The sequence below is a fragment of the Danio aesculapii genome, chromosome 18 (genome assembly GCF_903798145.1).
Source record: "Danio aesculapii chromosome 18, fDanAes4.1, whole genome shotgun sequence".
Lineage (NCBI taxonomy): Eukaryota > Metazoa > Chordata > Actinopteri > Cypriniformes > Danionidae > Danio > Danio aesculapii.
The window spans coordinates 12,637,180-12,661,840 of record NC_079452.1 but is presented as its reverse complement, the minus strand read 5'-3'; the positions used below and the strand labels follow the sequence as shown (position 1 = coordinate 12,661,840).

Here is a 24,661-nt window from a genome sequence, read left to right as displayed (position 1 = left end):
TCATTAAGAAAACAACTCCTCGTCTGTTTGTATTATGGGCAAAGGCTGACGTTATTAAAGGTGAATATTTTATACCGCTTTGCTCTTCATCATCTCACAGTCGGTTCTGTTATTGGAATGAATGCCTGAAAGCATCTGGGTTTCTTTAAGACTATTTTTAAACGATCATTTGGGTAAAGGTGGCTATTTCTGAATGGAAACTGGTGATATTTTCTGTTTCTGTTGATGAAAGATCATTGAAATCTCACTTGCTATTACCTGTGTGAAATAAACAGTCAAGACTTTTTAATTAAAACATTTCTACTTTAAAAAAATTATCTTATTACCCATCTCTGATTGGACTTCATTAGAGTGTTTGTGCTACACAATTTTCAACTTAAAGTGGAAAACGTTTAATGCATTCTTTTGAAAACCAGCGGAGAGTTATAGGGGCAGCAAATGGTCTTTTGAAAAGGGGTTTCTAAGCAAGTTTTCTGAAAAAATCATCAGATTTATCTCCATTTAAACTGTAAAATGGGATTGTAAATGTTCAGTGTGTATTTGACAGCGAAAACAACAATGGATGCCCAAGATTGCTAAATGCATTTACTATCTAGATAATTCAATGCAGGCTCATTCTGAAATATACCGCTATATACATTTCTGGAGAGCACCAAATACATCCCAGGAGCAAGTTTTTTTGCAGTTTTTGTTTTCGTAAATCCACCAGAGGACGCTGTGTATGCTTTTTCAGATCTCAAATTTCTCTGGCGAGTCCCATTTGCACCTGCTGTTCTCATGTAAATCCACCAGAGGCCGCTGTCGACTGACAGAATGACTGACTGACCTATCGACTGACCCACCCTCCTCCTTCCCTAATCCCAACCAATAATATTTTCAAAAGCACCGATTGACCCACCCACCCACTTCCCTAAACCCAACTGACAGTTTTCAAAAGCAATCCAGAAAAAGAAAGTACGTTTTCAGAATTTACCACATTCTCACCCTGTTATTTACTTGTTTATTTTATTTTTTAGCTTTTGTTTTTGTCTTACCTGCTTTCTGGAACCATTCTTCGCTGGAGTGGAACCCCGTCATCGTGGTCAACTCCTCTCTGCGTCTCAAGTCCGCCGATTTACACGGTGAGCTAATGTGAAAGCCGTCCATATGGAGGTAAGTGGTCAGTTGGTAAGCATGGAAAGGAACGGCGTCATACCGCCCCGTAGCATTCGTTTTAAAGACGGAATGCAGCCATTTGTACTTCTGGCTACAAAATTCACGATCTCCAGAAATGTATATAGGGCTACGTTTTCAGAATGAGCCTAAATTGTGATAATTTGTATTCTTCTCTCTCTATAGAAAAATGTGGTGATACATAAGATTTTTCCAGTTGTTGTTGTTGTTTTTTTAAAGAAATTACATCGCCATCTACTGGCAAATACAGTATAAACAGCATTTTAGTAGATTTTGCAGATGTTTTTGAACAGGGATCATTTTGAAAACATTGTAGAATCTCAAAAGAAAATTAAAATAAAATTTTAATAATTAAAAGTACCCTTGGCAAAGAATATGTAGATTCTTGCTTTAAGAGATAGTTCACCGAAAAATGAAAATTGTCATTATTTACTCATCGTTCACTTTTTTATTTATTTATTTTTTATTGAACACAAAAGAAGATATTTTGAAGAATGCTGGTTGCTGGGACCCATTGACTTTCATAGTAATTTTTATTCTATTTACTTGTATTTTTCAGGTTGCAGCAACCAGCATTCTTCCAAATATCTTTTGTCTACAACAGAAGAAAGAACCAACACGAAGGTTTATATATTATATATATATATATATATATATATATATATATATATATATATATATATATATATATATATATATATACATACTATATTATATATATATATATATATATATATATATAATATATATATATATATATATATATAATATTATAGTTCTTAATTCTGGAGGAGTTCTGGAGTTTTTTTGTACAGCTCTCAACACATTATTTTCAGTCAAGAGCTCTGGACATTGACTACTATTAAACATAATGTTAAACGTGGATTTTTTGTTTTATTTTTCAGATTGTGTGTGTGTGTGTGTGTGTGTGTGTGTGTGTGTGTGTGTGTGTGTGCGTGCGTGCGTGCGTGCGTGCGTGCGTGCGTGCGTGCGTGCGTGCGTGCATGCGTGCGTCCGTGCGTCCGTGCGTGTGTGGGTTTTCTAACTGTAAACTCTGTTACATCAGTAATGTGCAATATTAGGAGCTTAATTTTGACAAATTTTCTCTGTATTTAGATTTTTTGAAGCCTCAGATTCCAGATTTTTACGTATGTATCTAGGTGAAAAATTGTCATCCTAACAAACCATACACCAGTGGACAGCAAATTTGTGATGTGATGTATAAAACTCAATTTACAAAAATCAACACTTATTACCGGAATCACAATTATGATGGTTTCAAATGGCTAAAATATCAATAAAGGTCACTTTGTTAAAGTCCACAGTTGAATTTTCATCATCAAATGTCAACAAAGCAGAGAGCAACATCCCATAATGCAATTCAAAACCATAAATAAACAGGAAAAAACATGTGAATAAAGAAATGCAAACCTGTTGATTAATGGATATTTTATATGGTGTAGCTATTAAAAGACAACATCTGATTACTTCATTAAATAATTTAATTCAATTCAAGTTTATTTGTATAGCGCTTTTCACAATAGTTATGGTTTCAAAATGGGTTTACAAAAGGTGCACATTACAATCAAATTCAGAAAAGTTAAGGTTATTACATAGTATACTAACTTTATTAGTTACTAATAACTCTAAAAGCTGTTAGTTACTAGTTAATTAGGTAAAGTTATTATATACGTAGCTAACCTGCAGTTATACAGTAATTAATCTCATCTCTCAGTCAAAACTACTAATAACTTAACCTACAGAGTGCACGTTGCCATTACCATCCATACCCTCATTTTTTTCTTCTTCAAGCATGTGAAGAGACATTCATAGACAGACGCTTATCCTATTTCTACACTACTGCAACAGCTGCAGGACAGTTGAGCTTCACGGCTCGAATAGCACACATTTTGTGCATTAAATAATTAATAGAAGCACTTCGACAAAAAGGTGGTATGCACATCGTAAGACAATTACATACAGCTTTTTGCATTATCATACCAATATGCCATGTAGAGTTTGAACAATATTAAGCTGGCAAATGCACAAGAATGTTTTATATGAATGAGGAGATTACCGACATATCCCACATCTCCACAGGACTTTACTGCGGTGTCATCACCTCTTACAAATGATCTTGTCTCTTCTAATGCTGCTAGAAAAAACATAACACTTTACAGTAACAGTACATGAATAGAGATGTACTAATATATAAATTAAACATTACTATTATATAATGAGTTAAGGTGTGTGCTAATTATGAACTAACTGTAACTTCAACATGAGTCACATGCGTTCATGTGTGAATAACCAACGCAATCTCATGGCAATTCGTAACTTTGTGATTTAGTGGCTAATTCATATGAATTCGTACGATCTCATTCGTACAATTTAGCACGATTTGCTTACTACCCAATGACGTTTTGGGTTTAGGGGCGGGGTCGGGAGCCACGCCTCCTTTTTGCAGAAATCCAGGACTCATCCTCTGTTCACCTCATACAGCATTAGAAGAGCTCCGGGAAGATTCACTTGAGTGTGTGCTTTGTTCTAACTGTGAGTGTGTGTTTTAATTATGTTAGAAATAAATAAATAAAAATGATGTTTATAGGAGTGTGTTACTGGTGATTTTTAAAAATCATTTTCTTATTATGCTTGTTTTAAATTAATTATTTTACAACTATTCAAATGGCTTTAAAAACCTCCATTGATGGGGCAGTAGTAAGGATATTATGTCTTCATAAAATTTTTTTGCAAGTATGCATATTTTATAAATGCAAAGTACAAATTTTATCTGTTAAAATATTTTACAGCACAAAACTAGAAAGGAAAATATATGTAAATTTATAAATATAACAAATCTAAATTTTCCTTTGTGGCTTGTGTTGAAGAGCTAAGACCTCTCTGACAAAGCATTTCATAAGTCTTCCTCCGGTACCCCTGCTTATTTCTCCATCCTCCGCTAATTCCAGTGAAACAATTAGCTCAGCATTTGAGAGCTTGCGATTAGTCCATAAGAACAATTTCACAATCAAAGTTTTAGTTACTTGATTCTGATGCAGTCTTTTCAGTCAACAGCAATGAAATAAATTTATATTAATACTCCCCCCTGTTGTATTTCTCATCATGGGCTTTTGTTCTAGAGAGCATAATTAAGAGTATTAAATATGTTCAGTGCTCAGCATGTATGAGTACCAATTAATATTTTAATAGGAAGCTGTACAATATTATATTGTGTAATACATTAGATTAGTGAGTACGGAAGCCTAAGCTAAGCTTTATCAGTACTGAGCTTGTCTAACAGAAATAATTTATGATAATGGTCCAAAACACTAGAAACACCCAAATTTATGTTATAGAAAAAATATTAAATACAATTTTTTAAAAAATCAAGAGAAGCAAAAAATATAGAAAAAAAATTGTTGAAATTTTGTAGGTAGTATTTTTATTATTTAATTTTTTTTGCTATATTTTGCTTGAATTGTATTATCTTTCAATTTCTAAATATAATTATTAAAATGATATTTTAGTCACCAAACATATCTGTTCAATAAATCTGTTTTGCCTAAATGCACCAAAATAACATTGCCTATATTCACTTAGCAATAAAATAAAAATATTCATTTCAAAATGGAGAGTACTTAATATACTGAGCTCTGTATTTTGGTGGTTGACATGAGGTTTAAAACATTGAGACTTAACAGAAATGTGTCCTATATATTCACGTACATTCACTAAGAATTACAGCCCAGCAACATTAGGTGCCTTGTAGATTGTATTTGAAATCATGTATATTCATATATGTTAGATACTTTTTGGCTGCCACATGATCTTACCAATTAAACATTAATGAATAAAATGGTAGTGTAGTACAGACAGGCACAAACTATATTAGGCTACTCTACAAACACATTTCACAAACTGAATTCTAGCTAACAATTTATTCTAATTTGTAAAAAGAGAAAAAAAGGTTAACTCTTAACACAATAAATAGATCTGGGCTGCATCTGTAACTACATACTACTCAGTAAGTATTGAATTTGAATGTAATGTACTACTCGAACCGTTAGAAAAGTACATTCTATACAGTATGAATGTGAGCAGTTTGAAGGAAACCTTGGTCATACTACATCCACCATTTTGTCATGATCACATGACCTACCCATGCCAGTTGCGTTGCTTTACTCGCATTCTTGAATTATCTCGCAGTGCATCATGGGATAGGGTAGTGTGCATCGGATGCGCACTTCAGAATTTCGCCGAACTAGTAGGTTCATCCGGGTACTTCTTGAATACTGTTTTTTGAATTCTATGAATTTGGACATACTATTTGGCTTGACTACTGTTATTAGTGTACTATAAATATGGAAATATGCAATTTCGGATGCAGCCCTGGTCATTTATATGTGTTTCTCAACCATGTTCCTGGAGGGCCACCAACACTGCATGTTTAGATGTCTCCTATGTCTCTCCTAATGAGCTGATGATCTGAATCAGGTGCGTTTGGTTAAGGAGACATGGAAAATGTGCAGAGCTGGTGGTCCTCCAGGAATGTATTTGAGAAACCACTGAACACTAAACCATTACAGTAGTAGGATGGCAGCTGTGTATTGAACAATCGCCAGCATAAATTCTTAACTGGGTTAAAGTGGCCAAGTTAACATTTTACTGTAATTTATACATCTAATATAGGTTTATTCTCAACACTTGTCCTTCCATTGTGCTCATATAATGAGCTCTAATACTCTGTAATTCTTGGGAATCTCAGAATACTGAAGCAATACAATCTACCGGCTTACAGTATATCAGCATTTGGGGAATTAAAATGTAATTTGAGGTGGCACATAAGGTTATAACACTAAGCGCTGTACTGAATAGCTGATTGCAATGTGAGATGTTTTACAATGTAAAAACATTTTCTTTTGAGAGCTTAAGTTAAGAGTAAAGGACTGAGCACTAAGAAGCAACAATTGCATTGTCTGCCTCTTAGCATTGTGGCTAAACATAGTCCAAAGCCTCTTGGTTCCTTTCCTTGAGCAGTATCCATGAATAGCATACAAAGACACTTAAGAGAAAATCCCTTTTTAAGGTTTTTAATTCTGACTGAGCAATTACGTGAGTGGCACACCGAAGACTTGGCACCAAAGCCTCGTTGTTCCTGATCATATCAGAACGTGCCACTGTGCCGCTGCCTACATTTCAGACCGTCTTCATTTTAACCCAGAGCGTCATATAGTTGATTCTTCACCTCACCACAGCCATGAGTGACATGGGTGGACTGAGAACCTGGTGGCCAACACGGACTACCTGAAAGCGCAGAGTCTAGACGAGAAGGAGATCAAGAAACGAAGATGTAGCCTAGGTCTTCCTCATCTTGGGAACTGTACAGATGTGCGTGCCATCCGTTTCCAAGGGCTTTGAGGACATTTGTGAGCAGCAGCCCATCGGGAGAGCATGTTCCGACAGTTCCTTTCAGTCTCCAGTCCAGAGTACCTGCCTGCTGCAGAGTTTCTGGATGAGTTGAATTGCTGGGATTTGGCTGAATCAGAAGCTAAAGAAGAAGCTAGACTGAATATCATTAACAAATTCTGCAAAAGCAGACTCCAAAATGTTTCCTGGCTTTTCTGACAGAGGATGTCGCAGAGAAATGCAAAGCTGTCTCTGAGAAGGACTTTGAGGAGGTGATGATGGGACAAGTGAAAGAAGCCACGCAAAAGTTCCTTAGAGGACAACCTTTTGAGGAGTATCAGACAAGCCCATTCTTTGACAGGTTGTGCAGTGGAAGAAGTTTGAGAAGCAGCCCATCACTGAGAAAATACTCTATGAGTTTAGGACTTTGGGGAAAGGAGGATTTGGAGAGGTGAGTGTTTTGCTCTCTTACAACTTGCAAATGAATACAATATTTTAGTAGTTGTCCATCTTATATGCAAAGTCCTGCTTGGTACAGTAGCTTGTATGATTGGATATGAATTAGGTCTGAATTGGTTAATTATATTTACATCATGCCTTTGGATTGTACGTTTGAAAATATTTATTAAATTGGATTAGACCTTAGTATCTCACTCAAAATGACCAAAGAGTTTCGATAATTTTCCTACTTAAAGCTTGGACTTTTCTGTAGTTACATGTACTAGGACTGACGTAAAATGAAAGGTTGCTTATTTCAGGCTGTTGATAGCAAGGAACTATGCTCTCATTTCGATGTAATAATCAAGGAACATGGCTGCAACAGGTGCGATGACATTGCCTGGTGCCTCAAAATCAGTTGTAACCAACATGGTCTTGCATGTCTTGCAATCATGGAGACCATTTGTGAGGGAAATTTTAGAACATAATTACTTTGGTGCTGATTCTGAAGTATATTCATTTTAACGGATTTTACAGAAGTAAATAATATTACTTTACCTGTTGCAGCTATGCTACACAGCAAAGTTTCTTGCATATTGTGCCAGATTAAGAGTTATAGTCCCTAGTCAATTAGCCTGAAAATAACATTAATTTGTGTATGATGGAACTTGCCAAGAGTTATGCTTTAAATAGGAAATTTGCTAACCCTCTGTAGTCTTGTGAAAGGAGAGTGTAAAATCAGCCTTTTTCAAAAACTAAATACTGTTACTTAAAGGTCTGACTGACTATAAGTTTCATTTTAAAGGCTCATTAGTCAGCATTATACAGTTTCGACCATGTGATTATCAACAGAAAAGATAAATGAAAGCAATTCAGATAAGACAAGAATGTGCATTAGGAAAGTATGAATGTGCATTAGGAAAGCTACTACACAATAAAATCTGCTAAGCAAATCATGGCTTGATTCCCCAGAAGTGTACCTGTGATAGCAGTGACACTGTCATTCATGTTTTGTTTTGTTTTTTTTGTTTTTTCATTTCAATAAACCAACAGCTTCTAGCTCGGTCTGTTATTGAGTTTATGGTAGGGGTGTCCAAAATGTGTCCTGCAGACCTTTCTGGAACTTTCTAGTAAGGGTTTGATTAGCTGGTTTGGGTGTTTTTATTTAGGGTAGAAACTCAAATATGCAGGACTTTACCAGGATTTCCGTCTCCCTGTTAATTCACATTTTGAAGTACACATGAGAAAAGAGAGATAGAAATACCAATTAATTAAAAAATCTTACCCTCAGTAAGTTTTTAATGCTCGTTTGAGGTTGTTTTTGGCAGGTTTGATGTGCAAATAATGCATTGCTGAATAAACTGACATTTAGGTAAAGATTTCTAGGTACTTTTTAAATATAAAAACTGGTAATTTTTTTTAAAAAGTCTGGTACACAGCTCAGACATCCTCTGGAACAGGGGTAGGCAAGTTCAATTCTGGTGGGGCCCACAGTCCTGCAGAGTTTTCTTCTAATCTAATCAAACACCTAAACAAGCTAATCGAGGTCTGAGTACTACTGGAGCACTAGGGGCAGGTGGATTTATTGTTTATTCAAGGCTGGATGCAAGGCTGTTGGCTTTCCAGAACTGAGTCTGCCAACCCCTATTTTTGGTTGAAGAATAGATAGAATCTGAATAGTATTTCAAGTGTCAATTTTCACTGGTAACTAGAAACTGTAATAGTGCCCTTTTGAACTCCGTTCTGTACAGGTATGTGGTGTTCAGGTCAAAAACCACAGGTCAGATGTATGCCTGCAAGAAACTAGACAAAAAGCGTCTGAAGAAAAAAAGTGGGGAAAAGATGGCTCTACTGGAAAAAAGAATCTTGGAGATGGTGAACAGCCTGTTTATTGTAAACCTGGCTTATGCGTTTGACACAAAGACCCACCTGTGTCTGGTCATGACTCTGATGAGCGGAGGGGATCTTAAGTACACATCTTCCATGTTGGGGAGGTTGGCATTGAGATGGAGCGCATCATTCACTACACGGCACAGATCACCAGCGGTATCTTACACCTACATTCCATGGACATTGTGTATCGGGACATGAAGCCAGAGAATGTCCTATTAGACTGTCAAGGCCAGTGCAGGTTGTCAGACCTTGGTCTAGCTGTGGAGCTACCCAATGGGGAAAACCACTACTCAAAAGGTAAGGAAGAAGATAAGCTTTTGTGAAGACACAACTGTCTCCTGGGATATGTCCTGTGTAACGTTTTTGGGGTGTTGAAAATTAGTAGTTAGCTAAAACCAAATGTTTGAAGTCTAAAATATGCAAAATATATTTGCCATCACTTGAGATGACACACTCACTCACTTTTCTTCAGCTTAGTTCCTGATTTATCAGGGGTCACCACAGCGGAATGAACCACCAATTACACTGGCATATGTTTTATGCCCCAGATGCCCTTTCTGCCCCAACCAAGCACTGAGAGTACACTAACTCATGAACCCCCAGAGCTGAGAAACACCCACACACACTATTGCTGATTTACATTTAGCAGATGCTTTTAGCCAAAGGGCACACCTAAGGCAGTGGGCTGCCCAGCGAGCAGTGGGGGTTCGGTATCTTGCTCAAGAGAATCACCTCATCCATGGTATTGAGGTGGATATTCATTCCACCAACAATCTCTGCTGGTACCAGGACTCGAACCTATGACCTTTGGATCCCAAGTCCAACTCTCTAACCATTTTTTTTGTTTGTTTTTTATCCAATTCACCTGTACTGCATGTCTTTGGACTCAGTAATGCTGGACTAATAAAACTGGAGCACCTGGTAAAATTCCAACACAGTGGGAACATGCAAGCTTCACACAGAAACTCATAGTCAGGACACGAACCTTCTTGCTTCGAGGTCACAGGTGCTAACCACTGCTGAACACATGAGCACAGAAGATCCCATTGTTACCTATAATCATAAATGCATGATGACAATTTTGCAAAGTACTTTTAAAAATGAACCGTAAGTTAGCAGTATCCTACCCTGCTCCTAAGAGTACAGTACCTTCATCCAGACTTTAGTTCCAAACCTGCATTTATATACATCCCTAGCACTTTTAAGTAACCTTGAACCCTTTGATTAGCTGGTTCAAGGTATGGTTTAATTTGAATTGAACTCACTGTCGCTCTCCCAGAGGTGAGTTTCCAGCCCTGTTTCTAGAGTCTTATGTGACCTATTTAGTTCCAAGTGGGATTTGAATTAGCATTAACTGGCATGAAAGTCATGCACAGGTAACGACCTGCATACAGAGCAATATGGATAGCCCTCAAAATGAACAAAGTTTGCAAAGATGATTTTCCCTCAGTAGTAGTTATTGTGCAGAAAATAAGTATACTTTCCTTTACAAACTAAATGCCGCACACAGGATTACTGAAGAAAAGGAAAAAAAAAAACAGAGCAACAGAGTACATTACCCTCACATATATGCAGGGGCTCGTGTCTAATGCAACCTATGCAACAACATAAAAAAAAGGGTGCATGCTCATAAAGGTGCCATACACCTTACTCGTTACACACACTAAAAAGAACACTGAAGCTGGAAGCCTGTAGCTTCCTTTGCTAGCATGTCTGCTGAGAGGTCAGGTAAGTAATATTTACCATTACTGATCTTACCAATCTCCATTACATCATTACATCAATTTTTGGATGTTCTCCACATTTGACCCAACTATGGATTTATTTGTAACAAACATAAAACATTCACATTTATTCATTTAGCATGCAAATTTATCCAAAACAACTTACAAACGAGAAGATAAATCAAGAAGGGTTATCACAAACACTGCATTCAGCATCACAATTTCGTTACACATTAGGTATGGAACTTTCCAGAGAAACTTTGTATAGAGAACTGCGTGGGGGAGGTAGCGTATGCACATTTTCACTCCCGTTTTGTTTGTTAGACACATTTATAAATGAGGCCCCTGATTAACCTTATCAGGTTTTTATTTGTTTAACAGCGGTATTCATGGCCTCATGGGATAGTAAAATGTCCTTCGATTGTGCACTTCAATATCCTGGCCAAAAAAGTGGGTTATACAAGTACAAGAGAAGATTAAAGGCAATTCGTTAAAAAGCCATCAATATTTGTGATGTACAATTCATTGAATATTTTCTCATGATTATTATAATTTTGCTCATGCTCTATTCTCATACTATATTTTAAGGAATGGCATATTCAGATGCAACTGTAGAGGTAATGTGCCTTCTGGAAGAGGGTTGAGAAACACTGGCCAAGGGTAAGTTTGTAACTAGTCTAGGAAATTTTGTATTGATATAATACCTCAGGGTGGTTCATTCCACTGTGGCGACCCCTAATAAATCAGGGACTGAGCCAAAGGAAAGACATTGAGTGAAGTACATCAGTTTAGTATACCTTAATGTAATTAAAATAATAAATAACTCCTCAAATTCAGCCATATATCTTCCAAAAGTTCGTCCTATAGTGTTACAAGAATGCTGGAGCCTATATCCCAGACTAACCCATACCTGAAAATTTTCCCATTTTTCCCAGGAGTCTCCCCATGTTTTTACACACATCTCCCGTCACCCTCCCGTTTAGCTATTCTCCCAGAAATCTTCTGTAATTCGTATGGATACCTGATTGGCTACAGTTGCAAACCACCTACAACAGGGGTGTCAAACTCTGCCAACCCTGGTTCAACACATTTAGCTGCGGTCACACTGGGCTTTTCCTCCCATAGACTTCCATTCATATGCACACGAATGCGTCAGACCGGAAGCGCAAGGTCATGCATCAAGTTTTGCATGTTGCTGCAGTGCAAAGTTCAAGCTTGGTGAACTCTGACCTGCAAAATCGCATCATTTGACTGCGTGAGACCAATCGAGGATCAAAACATGACCTCTCTGGACAGAAATTTAAAACATGGAGCAATCGCTCCGCTTTTTAAATGTCTAATCATCTTGTTTAATCCCGCCCCTTTTCGCAGCGCCACACGACAGAATTTCGCACACACAACTCTGGTGTGACCACAGCCTTTGCCTGTAGGTTTCAAGGCAAGCCTGAAGGATTCAAATAGTTTGATCAGGTGTTTTTAATTAGGGTTGGAACTTAACTGTGCAGAGTTGCGGCCCTCAAGTTTGACACCTGTGCCCTACAATCACTAACCACCCCCCAGCAGACAAATGTTGGCAGGTATGCCTTCACCAGAGAAACACAGCAGGACACATCGTAATACATATAATAAAATCGGTCAATTTAATTGCCAATGCTGTATTCATATACGTTTTGGAGACAGATAACACTGTTTTCTCATTAGAATAACTCTAATTAGAAGGAAAATTCAAAGCTAGAGGCACCACAAAACCTTGAATAACCCCTTACGGTGATAATCTTGGTATTACCCAAAGCTGGAATTGATTTGATTTGGCACAGCACGGCCTAGTTTAAAAGAGCATTTGGCCTCCAAGGGTTACTGTTTACATAGGAAAGGACTTTCAGTGTATTTAAATTTAATTTTAGAAAGTATGAAAAGGCCATAGAGTCTGTACCATGATATAAACATAAAATATGATTTAAAATGTTTTTTCAGGTGGCTTCAAGAAGGACGAATGATTTTCTTCATAACCCCTCTTGTTGTCTTTTCCAACATAGGCTGGCACCAAGGGGTACATGGCGCCAGAGATCCTGAAGCAGGAACCGTATCGTACCTCAGTAGACTGGTGGGCTTTAGGCTGTAGCATCTATGAGATGGTGGCCGGTCGCGTCCCCTATAGAGACCACAAGAAAAGGTTGCCAAAGAAGAGTTGTTACGAAGAACTCTAGAAGATGAGGTCAAATTTGAACACCAAAATTTTGATGCTCCCTCAAAGGACATTATCAGTCTTTTTCTGAAGAGAAACATTGAGGACCGCCTTGGCAGCAAGTAAGTGTTTCTGTATTTCATGGCAGGAAGATACACTGTTTCCACTCTAGGTCATTATTAGGACATGGTCAGTCCAACTCTGCCCTCTGTGTGCCAATATAAGAGCAGAATCTACTCTGTCAGCAAAATTATACCAGCAAATGGAAGCAACAGGCTGTGTCTGTCAGCACTGGCAGTGGGTTTGGAGCCTCAGCAATGGGTTTGGATGGAGAAAAGCATGAACGTTAAAAGATAATAGCTTTGGATCTTTCATGTTGTGGGTGAAGACACCAAATGATTCAATACCAGCTTCATTGCTTGTAGGTTTATATTACATATTAAGACACAATACTGTTCCCAAAGTTGCTGATACTATTTCAAATGCAGCAAAGTTCCTGTTAAAGGAACAGTTTCACCCAGAAGTAAAATTATTATGTTATTTACTTACCCTTGCGTCGATCCAAACCTACACAGTTCATTTTTCCATGGCAGCTAGAGGAAAATGTTTTATGAATCTATAGACAGTTTCTGTCATATTAAAAATGACCCAAAAAACTCCACAATTCATCAGAATCACTGGAAAACACCTCCTTTAAGTACTTTTTAGGAAGCTGACATTAAGTTATAATTCACTGACAATCTGCAGCTCTAAAATCAAATATGGCATTTGACACGTGTCACATCAAGTTCAGTGCTTCCCACAGGTTTGAAATTTACTTGCGGTGGTAGCCGAATTGTTAACTATATGTGACAAACAAAACATTATTTTTTTAACAATAATTTCATTTATTATGAAACTGTTATACACTTTCTTTTCAACAGGTTAAAGTAAAAAAAAAAAGACATCCACAATTTCTTTTATGCTATTCAGGAGCCATCCCACTGACTGGTAAAATCTGCTTCTCTTTCTTTTAAGTTCAAAGCAAACTTGAACTTTTAGACATGTATATAAAAAAGCCTGTAATATATTAACATCATCAAGTTAATAAAATACAAATTTAAGAAAGCGAAAGCAAAAGTTAATTCCTGGAATTCGAATTTATGAGATTTAGAACCTGAGCCGGACAAAAAAAAATTAAGTCCCAAAAAGGTGCATCTCTGTGGGTCTGCATTGGAGCGTTGGAGTGTTGACAAGTCTCGTGCACACATAATGAAACAGGTTTTCCCAACACAATCTCATGGCAATTCGTAACTTTTTGATTTAGTGGCTAATTTGTATGAATTCGTACGATCTAATTCGTACATTTTCGAACGATTTGCTCATTCCCCAGTGACGGTTGGGTTTAGGGGTGGGGTTAGGTGCCACGCCTCCTTTTTAAAATCGTACAATTTGTACGACTGGACTCGTACCAATTAGCCACTAACTGACAAAACGTAAAATACTTACGTTTCTCGTGAGATCAGGCTGGTTTTCCTCTACTTAATCTATCGCTGATGTTTGGTTATTGGTTGGATACAAAAAATTGTAAAGGATGTTAATAACAGTAAAAAAATTTGTCACTAAATATACTTATGCGGCCATTAATACCGAGGGCGCCCAAGTACAGTCAATGTGTGGGGAAGCACTGAAGTTTGATATCAATGATGTTTGGTCAATGTCTGTAAAAAAAAAAAACGTTTTATTTATAGGTTGTGACAGAAGGGAAGATGATTTTCAATATATAATTGCTTTGTTCTGTTTATCTGTTCTAAAGCTGGATTTATACTTTTGCCTGGCGCCCCATCGCGCACCTTCGCTGACTGTGCACAGATAACAAGAGAAGTAGAAAGTTTCCGGAATTACTTCATATCATTAATATCATTCAATATTTTTAAACTAATTATTTTCATAGTTTTTTAAAATTATTTTAATGATTATAAAGATTTTTATGACCATTTTAGATTTTTTTAATTAAACTTTGATGCATCACTTGCTTTTGTTCATATCTTGGACAGTTTTACCTATTAAAGTTCATTAAAATATTAATGACGACAGAACATGGGTTGCTCTTCAAATATATTTTTATTATTATGTATTAAAATACAGATTTTTATTTTATTTAATTTTTTTTTAGATTTAGGCCACTCCACAATTCACACATTACTGTCTGGATAGTTTCTGTCCTCTACTTATATGCTAAAAAGGCAATAATGGTCCAACATTCCTGACCATTATCACCAGTAAAGCCTAGAAAAACAGGGCATTCGTTATTGTTAAAGCGATAGGTTCAAATATTCCTTCCCAGTTAACAAGAAATAATTTGTTGCTTAATTATTTTGTAACTCTTAAATTGTTTTAAATTCAAAATTGTAATGCATACATCAGTGTTAAACCCATGACTGGTGGAAAAACACATTTCTGTAATTGTGTACATTGTGTACATCACCACTTTTGCTATGGCCTCTTTTGGCTTTAACAAACTTATCCCTCAGGTTTTTTTTTTTCAAACTTTTTAACAAAAACTTTTCTCCTTTCCCACGGCTGTTGCAATTTCTAGCCAAGAATTATTGATCATCTGGTTATCTCTCTTATCACGGATCATAAAGATGTCTGTACAGTCTTACCTGTTTCAGACAAAATCTCTTTAAAGGGATTCATATTCAACCCAATAAAACGCAGCGCCGCTGCGAACTGTTCGCTCGAGTCTTTAAAAAAATCATGTGCTCCGCTGGCCGAAATCATGTCACACGCACCTAAAGCGAACCTCCGCAAAGACAGCGATGACGTCACATTCGCTGTGCGCACTCAAGCGAACTAGCAGATGCCTCGAGTATAAACCAGGCTTAACAGGCCCGTATACTACAGCATTCCCAAGAGAATGATGGTAATTTGTAACTTTTTGGCAATTTGTATGGCAATTTGTAACTAATTCGCATCTCATTTGTAGATTTTAGTACACTTAGCTCACGTTAAATTATATGAATTTGGCACTTTTCTGACAAATACATAAAATAGTTTCCTTCGTGCGATTGAGATGTTTATATAATTATTAATTTTCCTTCAGCTGTCACTTTTTTCATCAGAGGTCGCCACAGTGGAATGAACCGCCAACTTATCCAGCATATGTTTTACACAGCAGATGCTCTTCCAGCTGCAACCCAGTACTGGAAACATCCATACACACTCATCCACACACATACACTACGGCCAATTTAGTTTATTCAATTCACCTATAGTGCATGTCTTTGGACTGTGGGGGAAATCAGAGCACCAGAGGAAACCCACTTCAACACGTTGATGTTTAAATATCAAGTCATAATTTCAACTTAGTTAAATGACATTTTGAAATGATGATGGTTTACTCATAATTATGACTGTTATAATTACATAAATTAGACAAAATAATTCATAATTGAGTTTCAAAATTTTAAAGCCAGAATTGTAACTTTACAATTTGAGGCTTCACATAATTGAAATTTTAAAAGTTATAAAAATAAGTTGAAGTACTTATCATATAATTTTATTCAATATATTTTATATAAATATATGAAGAGTTCAGATACAAAAACCTCTAAGTGCCGTCTGAAATTTTCTTCCAAAATGAGCATTTTTTTTTTCTCAGCCTCCAATATTTTGGTTCAGTTATTTAACTTTTAAAGCAATGCAAAAAAACCTATTTTTTGCCATAAAAGTGAATTTACTGAACAGAAGCTTGAGAAAAATGCTCATTTTAGTAGAAAATTTCAGACAGCATTTAGAGGTTTTTGCATCTGAACTCATATATTCATATTATATAATTCGTATATTATATAAATATAATTTTTCCTAATTCATCATTTCTGTTCTAGTTTGTACGATTATGAACAATGTCTTAAACTTTGCATTACTATTTGCTTGTTTTTGATCAGTCTTTTGTTGTACTTCGCCTTTGTTTATCGCTTTGGATTTAAAACATCTACTAAATAAATAAATGTACATTTTTAAAACATTTTCCAGAATATTCCTACATTGGAAAAAAAGACATGTTGAAAGCATTTCAGTATTGTACATCTTTAGACGTAAAATTGCATGATTTAATGTCTGATCTTTTAGAATGTAAAAGTAAAATCTGTGATTTCATAATTTGATAATCATGCTATATGCTTTAACCAGACATATACAGTTAAAGTCAGAATAATTAGTCATCCTAAATTATTAGCCCCCTGTATATTTTTTCACCCAATTTCTGTTTAACGGATTTTTTTTCAACACATTTGTAAACGTAATAGTTTTAAGAACTATTTTCTACTGACTTATTTAATCTTGATCTTTTATCCATGATGACAGCGCATAATATTTTACTAGTTCTCTTTTAAGGTACTAGTATTCAGGGAAAAGTGAAATTTCAAGGCTTAACTGGGTTAATTAGGCAACTTGGATAATTAGGCAAATCATTGTATAACAACTGTTTGTTCTGTAGCCAATTGGGAAAAAGAAAATATTGCTTAAGTAGTACATAATATGGCTAGTAATATTGGAAAAATTGTCAAAGAATTGATTGACATAATTATTTTAAAAAATTGAAAACCTGCTTGTTTTTCTAGTCGAAATAAAACAAATAAGACTTTCCCTAAAAGAAAAAAAAGGATCGGAAATACTGTGAACAATGCTTTGTTAAACATCATTTAGGAAATTTTTAAAAAAGAAATAAAATCAACTGTAGACTTCAACTGTACATCCATAAATAATGCCTGACTGTTTTGTTTGTGAATTTATTATTATTATTATTATTATTTTGCTCACAGTGATGACCCTCGAAAACATGAGTTCTTCAAATCCATCAACTTCCCTCGACTGGAAGCTGGGCTCATTCCACCTCCATGGGAGCCCAAACCTAACGTTGTGTATGCTAAGGACGCAGGTGACATCCGGGAGTTCTCTGACGTGAAGGGGGTGAAATTTGATGCCGATGACGAAAAGTTTTTTAAGGAATTCAGCACAGGGGCAGTGCCGATTCCATGGCAGCAGGAGATGATCGACAGCGGACTCTTTGATGAGCTCAGTGACCCAAACAGGAAGGAATCGGCAGCGGGACTGGACGATGAGGAGCAGCAAAAATCCAAATCTTGCACTCTTCTCTGATAGAACTTATTGTATGACTAAACATGCTGTATATTTAACTTATTTAAAAAAAACGTTAATGTATTTTTTTATACACAAGTTTTCAGATTTTCATAGCTTATTCCTGTGACGATATTTAGAAGGCTATTTACAGTGTTAAACCAAGGGTATCACTTTAGAATAATGGTCAATTAGTTAATGTATTTACTAACATTAACGTATAGTATAACGTTAATAGTATCAATAATCTTGTCAAGCATTTATTAATCAGTTATTGTGCAGTGCAGTGACTATTCATTAGTCACTGCACAGTGTTAACATATCTAACTTAAATAGCATTAACTAATGTTAACAAAGATGAATAAATACCATGATAAACGTATTACTAATTGTTTGTTCATGTTAGTAAATACATTAATAATGGACCCTTATTTTAAAATGTTACCATAGTATGATTGTAGTATCAATTGCTTAAAATACCAAGTGTATTTAAAGAGTGGTTGTTTGAAAGACAAATCGTCACCTTGGAATTATAAGGATCTAAATCTGCGTTCTAAATGATTTTGAGATATTGAGCTTCAAAGATTTTGCATTCCATACAGCACACAATATGTGTGACAGTTCTCTTTCATACATTAACATGACACAGACTCTAAATGTATTCTAAATTTAAATGATCAAAATTCTCTTAAATTTGCTAATTGGGGTAAAAAAAAACAAAAAAAAACATGGCAAATGAAAAAAAAGAAGAAGTAATTTTCCGCTTGGAATTATAAGGTTGTGTCAGGTAGATCATTAATTGAAGCATTACTAATCAAGAAACACACTCAGCCTGCTTATTCATTCAATAATAATTTAAAAAAAAATTGGTGTTGTAACTGTTCATGTTTGAGAGTTACGTTTTTGTTTTCTATAACATTAATAATGTTTTAGAATGTATATTTTTTCTTGTTCAGATTAAGCATACAAGACTAAATATTCTTTCTAGTGCAGCTGATAATTTTATGTAAGTAATATGGTAATATTTATTGAATTAAATTAAGTAATTGCCCTTTAAGGTTTAATATCAAATTTAAAGACTTTAAAAGAAAACAGACAATGAGCAAATGAGTTGTTTAACAGAGGTTAATAAACACTGAAAAATGTTTCACTGACTATATATACACAAATAAAAAAATATTTTACATTTAATATATAATTTTTTTTTAATAACTGTTTTTTTCCAACAATGTAAACTAACATTACCTCTCAATGTCAAAAAATGCTTCTAAATTATCGTACACACACATCTGGTCTTTCCCAGTGCTGATTGGCTCACAGAAAGAACCTCAAAGAGCCAAGCTAGAGTTAATTTTTGTAGATAGTCTTAAAATGTAAACAACTTGTAAAAAAAACAAAAAAAAAAACATAATGTCAATAACTCAATTTTGAGAATTTTCTGATAGAACCTTCTAATTCTAAGGTGGCGAAATGTTAAAGGATGATGCATCTGTTTGGACACAAAGAATGTTTGTTTTCTTTTTGAGTCCATGTTTGTGTTGATTGTTATCCACTAATCATTGTTTTTATCATGGTGTTACTGTTTTTAAAAAGTGAATAGTTCTTTGAAATTTCATTTTTTTTCCTGTAAGAAAATTATATTTCTTATATTTCTTGACATTATTGTAACGTTATACAATCTTAAAATTACTGGGCAGATAATAGTAACATTTATACATATATTGTGCTTTTTTAAGGATTGATGTGTCAAAAAGCATCTTCAAATAGCACAAACAAGAGTCATTCATTTTAATGTTTCTAATAGCTTTTGTAAAAAACAAAAGTTCCATATAACATACTTATTCTGACTTAATAAAATTTAAAATGCTGCATTTTTGTAAGATGATGTCATCGTGTCATAATTTAACGACTCCAACTTCAGAATTATTAGCCCCCCTTTGAATATTTTTGCTTTTTAAAAAAAATATATTTCCCAAATTTTGTTTAACAGAACAAGGAAATTTTCACAGTATGTCTGATAATATTTGTTCTTCTGGAGAAAGTCTCCAGTTTTTAGTTTTTTTTTAAATTCATTTTAACGTCAAAATTATTATCCCCTTTAAGCTATTTTTCCGATACTGAACAAACCATCATTATACAATAACTTGCCTAATTACCCTAACCTGCCTAGTTAACCTAATTAACCTAGTTAAGCCTTTAAATGTCACTAAGCTGTATAAAAGTGTCTTGAAAAATATGTAGTCAAATATTATTTACTGTCATCATGGCAAAGATAAAATAAATCAGTTATTAGAAATGAGTTATTAAAACCATTATCTTTAGAAATGTGTTGAAAAAAAATCTTTCTGTTAAACGGAAATGGGGGGGGGAAATAAAAAGGGGGCTAATAATTCAGGGGTGCTAATAATTCTGACTTCAACTTCAAATGTCCCTGTTTTGTGAATCCAAAGAGCTGTTGAGATTGCAGCTTTAAAGCAGGAAAACAAAATAATTTTCTGGGGTTTTACAATTGCAGTTTTCAGTTTAGTACAAGGTTATTGAGATTGTATCACATTTATCCAACAAATTATTAACTAATATGGTGCATCTTATCATACAACTGGTGGTATTGTTATATTATATTCATAACATTAAAGAGTATCAAATTTGGCTATTATTATTCTTAATAACGTTAAAATATATATCATTTTGGGGTACAAATTATTTGATGTATTATATTATATAATATTATATTATAATTTGCTTGGTGAACCTATGAGACTTTTTCATGTAATAATCTGTATCTTTTATTATTATTACCATTCCTCTCTATTTTTTCCGGTCTGTTTTACATGTAATATAACACCTATTGGCCAAAGTCATTCATTCATTCATTTTCTTTTCGGCTTAGTCCCTTTATTAATCTGAGGTCGTCACAGCGGAATGAACCGCCAACTTATCCAGTAAATCCAACTCTCCAAATAACACATTCATTCATATACATACATACGGACAATTTAGCCTATCCAATTTACAGCACCACATGTCTTTTGGACTTGTGGGGGAAACCCACACAAACATGGGGAGAACATGCAAACTCCACACGGAAACACCAACTGACCCGTTCAAGGCTCAAACCAGCGACCTTCTTGCTGCAATGCGAACATGCTACCCACAGCACCCCCATGCAGCCTGGCCAAAGTCATTCTAGTACTTATTAATTACATATTAGTACTTATTAAATAAGCTAAAGTATCTACTACATTGATTTCAATAGTGACTGAAAACTAGTACCTGTAATTACAAATACTAATAAAACAACTCCTCCGGTACCATTTAAATAGGCCTAGACATAGTACTTGTTCATATACTAGTAAATAATTTTATTAATACTAAATCAAATTGTTACTAGTAAAACAAAACAGCATATGCTGGTAAGGTGTTGCTGGTTTCAATGCTTGTCTGATCAGTGGTCATCAGCATTGAAACTAGCAAGACCAGCACTGAGGCCAGCATTAAAGCCAGCATACCTTACCAGCTTATGCTAGGGGGTTTTCAGGAGTGTTCTTGTTATGGTTTAATTCTTCATTTAACTACAGAGTAATATTAATTAGGCCCTACATGTACTTACAGTGTTGTTAGGGGTAGAGTTTAGATTTATTTAATTTTTTTTTTTTTTTGTATTTAATTATGTATAATTAATTGTAATTAGTAGTATGTGTATGGGACATGTAAAAGTGTTATTTTTTTATTATTATTATTATTATTTTACTATTAGAATTTTTTATTGAGTTCCCGGTAGTGGGTTGCGGCTGGAAGGTTGCGTAAAACATATGCTGGATAAGTTGGCGATTCATTGCGCTGTGGAAACCCCTAAATAATAAAAGCCGAAAAGAAAATGAATGAACGAATGAATTTTTGATGGAACTTAGATATACTCATAACATGGTAACACTTTACAATAAGGTTCCTTGGTTAATGCCTTTACTAACATGAACTAATCATGAACAACACCTGTACAGCATTTATTATTCATAATTGGACATTTACTAATGCATTATTAACATCCAAGTCCATGCTTGTTAACATTAGTTTACACTGTGAGTTAACATGAACTAACAATGAACAGCTGTATTTTCATTAACTAACGTTACCTAACATGAACAAAAACTGTAGTAAATGTATTGTTCATTGTTTGTTCATGTTAGTTAATGCATTATTTACATCAACTAATGAACCTTATTGTAAAGTGTGACCCATAACATAAGGTAATAAGCAGACGTTATGACGAGTAAGATAGGTAAAGGTATTTACAGAAGATAGCCTACCACAGCAGTGTTTGATAAATAGCTATATTCTATAACAGGTTAAAACAACATCAGACGAGTTCACTGTTTCCAAACAGACCCCACCCACTGTCTCAAACTCTCCAAGTGCAGAGACTGACTGCTGTGTATGCGTGTGTGTGTGTGTGTGTGTGTGTGTGTGTGTGTGTGTGTGTGTGTGTGTGTGTGTGTGTGTGTGTGTTAATGACCAGCAGAGGTCGCTATTCACAATCAGATTTAGGCGGGAAGACGACTGAACCAACAGCACTGATAAACCCCATTGAAGCTGGAGAAAGTTTACTTGTTTGAAAGGAGCAACATTTTTATGTGTGCTGTAAATATTTTAGCCGTGTTCATATGTAGATTATCTCAAATCCTGTTTTTGTCACGGAGGGATTATTAATGAAATATGATGAAGGATGGGGTCAGGCACGGCATGGGAAAGAGGCTTGTGGTTTTGGACGGGGTGCAGATATTTGCCCTTCTCCTCCACGTTCCTGGATGACACTTCAGCTGTGTGCTAAACACACGCTCCACTGAGGCGGCTGCAGATGTCTGTGTGCGGCTAACAGTTAGCATTAATAACCCAACCTGACCATGGGATGGTTTAGCTGGTCTCCTTGCTGGTTTTAGAGGGGGGTTTATTAGCTAGTTTTAGTTGGTCAGATAGGTCTTACACTGTAAAAAAAATACTGTTTTACTTTTAAAAAATTAAGGCAACTATTTGCATCAGCCTTTTGAGTATTTCAAACTCATTTTATTTTAGTTTGTCCTTTTAGACTATCAACTCAATTTTATCAATTGAATTTTTTTCTAAAAAGTTATTTTTTTTTCATTTGCTTATTTATTATAATAAGCACGGTGGCGCAGTGGGTAGCACAATTGCTCACAGCAAGAAGGTCACTGGTTCGAGCCCCAGCTGGGTCAGTTGCTGTTTCTGTGTGGAGTTTGCATGTTCTCCCCGTGTTCGTGTGGGTTTCCTCTGGGTGCTCCGGTTTCCCCCACAAGTCCAAAGAGACATGCATGCCCTATAGATGAGTTGGCTAAGCTAAATTGTTTGTAGTGTATGGATGTTTCCCAGTGATAGGTTGCAGCTGGAAGAGCATCCGCTGTGTAAAACATGCTGGATAAGTTAGCGGTTCATTCCGCTATGGCGACCCCAGATTAATAAAGGGACTAGGCTAAAAAGAAAATGAATAAATGAATGAATACTATAATATTCACACAGTTTTATTATTTATGTTACTATTATTCAGTGAAACTTGTGCTTTTACTTCATTGGCTCTATAATTAATGCGAGAATGTAGCTGTGTTAAACTCAAATCTGTAGTCTATTTATAAAGATGGTGTGTGTATTTTAAAATGTTTTTTTTAAATGCAGAGATATGTGACCTCCGGTGATGACGGGCGCCACATCCACATATTACAAATTTTAAGTAAATTCTACTTAAAAGTTTCACGGAAAAGCACTAATCTAAAAACTAATAAATAATACATAATACGTAAAGCATTTAATTGTTAAAAAAATATGTATTTGCAACAAATTCATTGTAAATTACTGAAATGTTAAAGTAAAAAACATGCATTTATTTGTTGAAAATATTCATTATTGTTTATTAGAATTACAAGTCCGCTTGAAGACCAAAACCAGCTAGTTTAGGCCAGCAAACTATGCGCTCAGCCTAAATTGGTTTAATAGTCTTTAAGCTCAACGTATAACTAGTTTGAGATCAAAATGAAGCACCTGTTTGCTCAAATATTAGTTCAAATATGATGAAACAATTCAAATAAAATATGTTGAAACCAATAAATATCTACCTCTTTGTCTAATAAGCGCAGTGAGTAGCCTAATATATGTGTTTTATAGTAGTTTATTGCAATTAAAAAAACAGTAGTATATTTTGTCAATCAACTTATTTTTTAAGATAATTTTACTAGTGTTTTTTCCATTAAGCACTACAACTATATATTTAGATTTTTAAAGCTATAGAGCTTATTACACTTAAATCCAGCTTCTTCCAACTTAAACCACCCAAAACTAGCCAAGCTAAGCTAAAAGCAGCTGTTTTGTTGGGAGATTTAAGATGGAAGTAGCTGGTGTTAGATTGCCTGGCTAAGTTGGTGTCCATCTAGTTTTAGCTACAACCAGCCTGACCAGCTAAGCTAGTGTTTGCTTCTCTTTCTTTTTCCACCAAGTGGTCAGACTGGCCAGTCTGTCAGAGTTCTCCAATCTGTGTGTCGTCCATGTCTAGCAGGCATAGACTGAAATAGCTAGCGGTTTCATTAAGAAAACAACTCCTCGTCTGTTTGTATTATGGGCAAAGGCTGACGTTATTAAAGGTGAATATTTTATACCGCTTTGCTCTTCATCATCTCACAGTCGGTTCTGTTATTGGAATGAATGCCTGAAAGCATCT

At 35.3% G+C, this 24,661-nt stretch overlaps 1 protein-coding gene across 1 annotated transcript; it reads left to right on the top strand.

Moving 5' to 3' along the window:
• The first annotated feature begins 6,430 nt into the window (after positions 1-6,430).
• Positions 6,431-17,961, top strand: grk7b (G protein-coupled receptor kinase 7b). The gene is given in 14 exon segments (XM_056478551.1): positions 6,431-6,449; positions 6,452-6,570; positions 6,572-6,620; positions 6,623-6,762; positions 6,765-6,939; positions 6,942-7,030; positions 8,769-8,792; positions 8,794-8,986; positions 8,989-9,179; positions 9,181-9,207; positions 12,671-12,791; positions 12,794-12,941; positions 14,687-14,689; positions 17,625-17,961. Coding segments are annotated over 14 exon segments (1,635 nt in total).
• Positions 17,962-24,661: the final 6,700 nt, after the last annotated feature.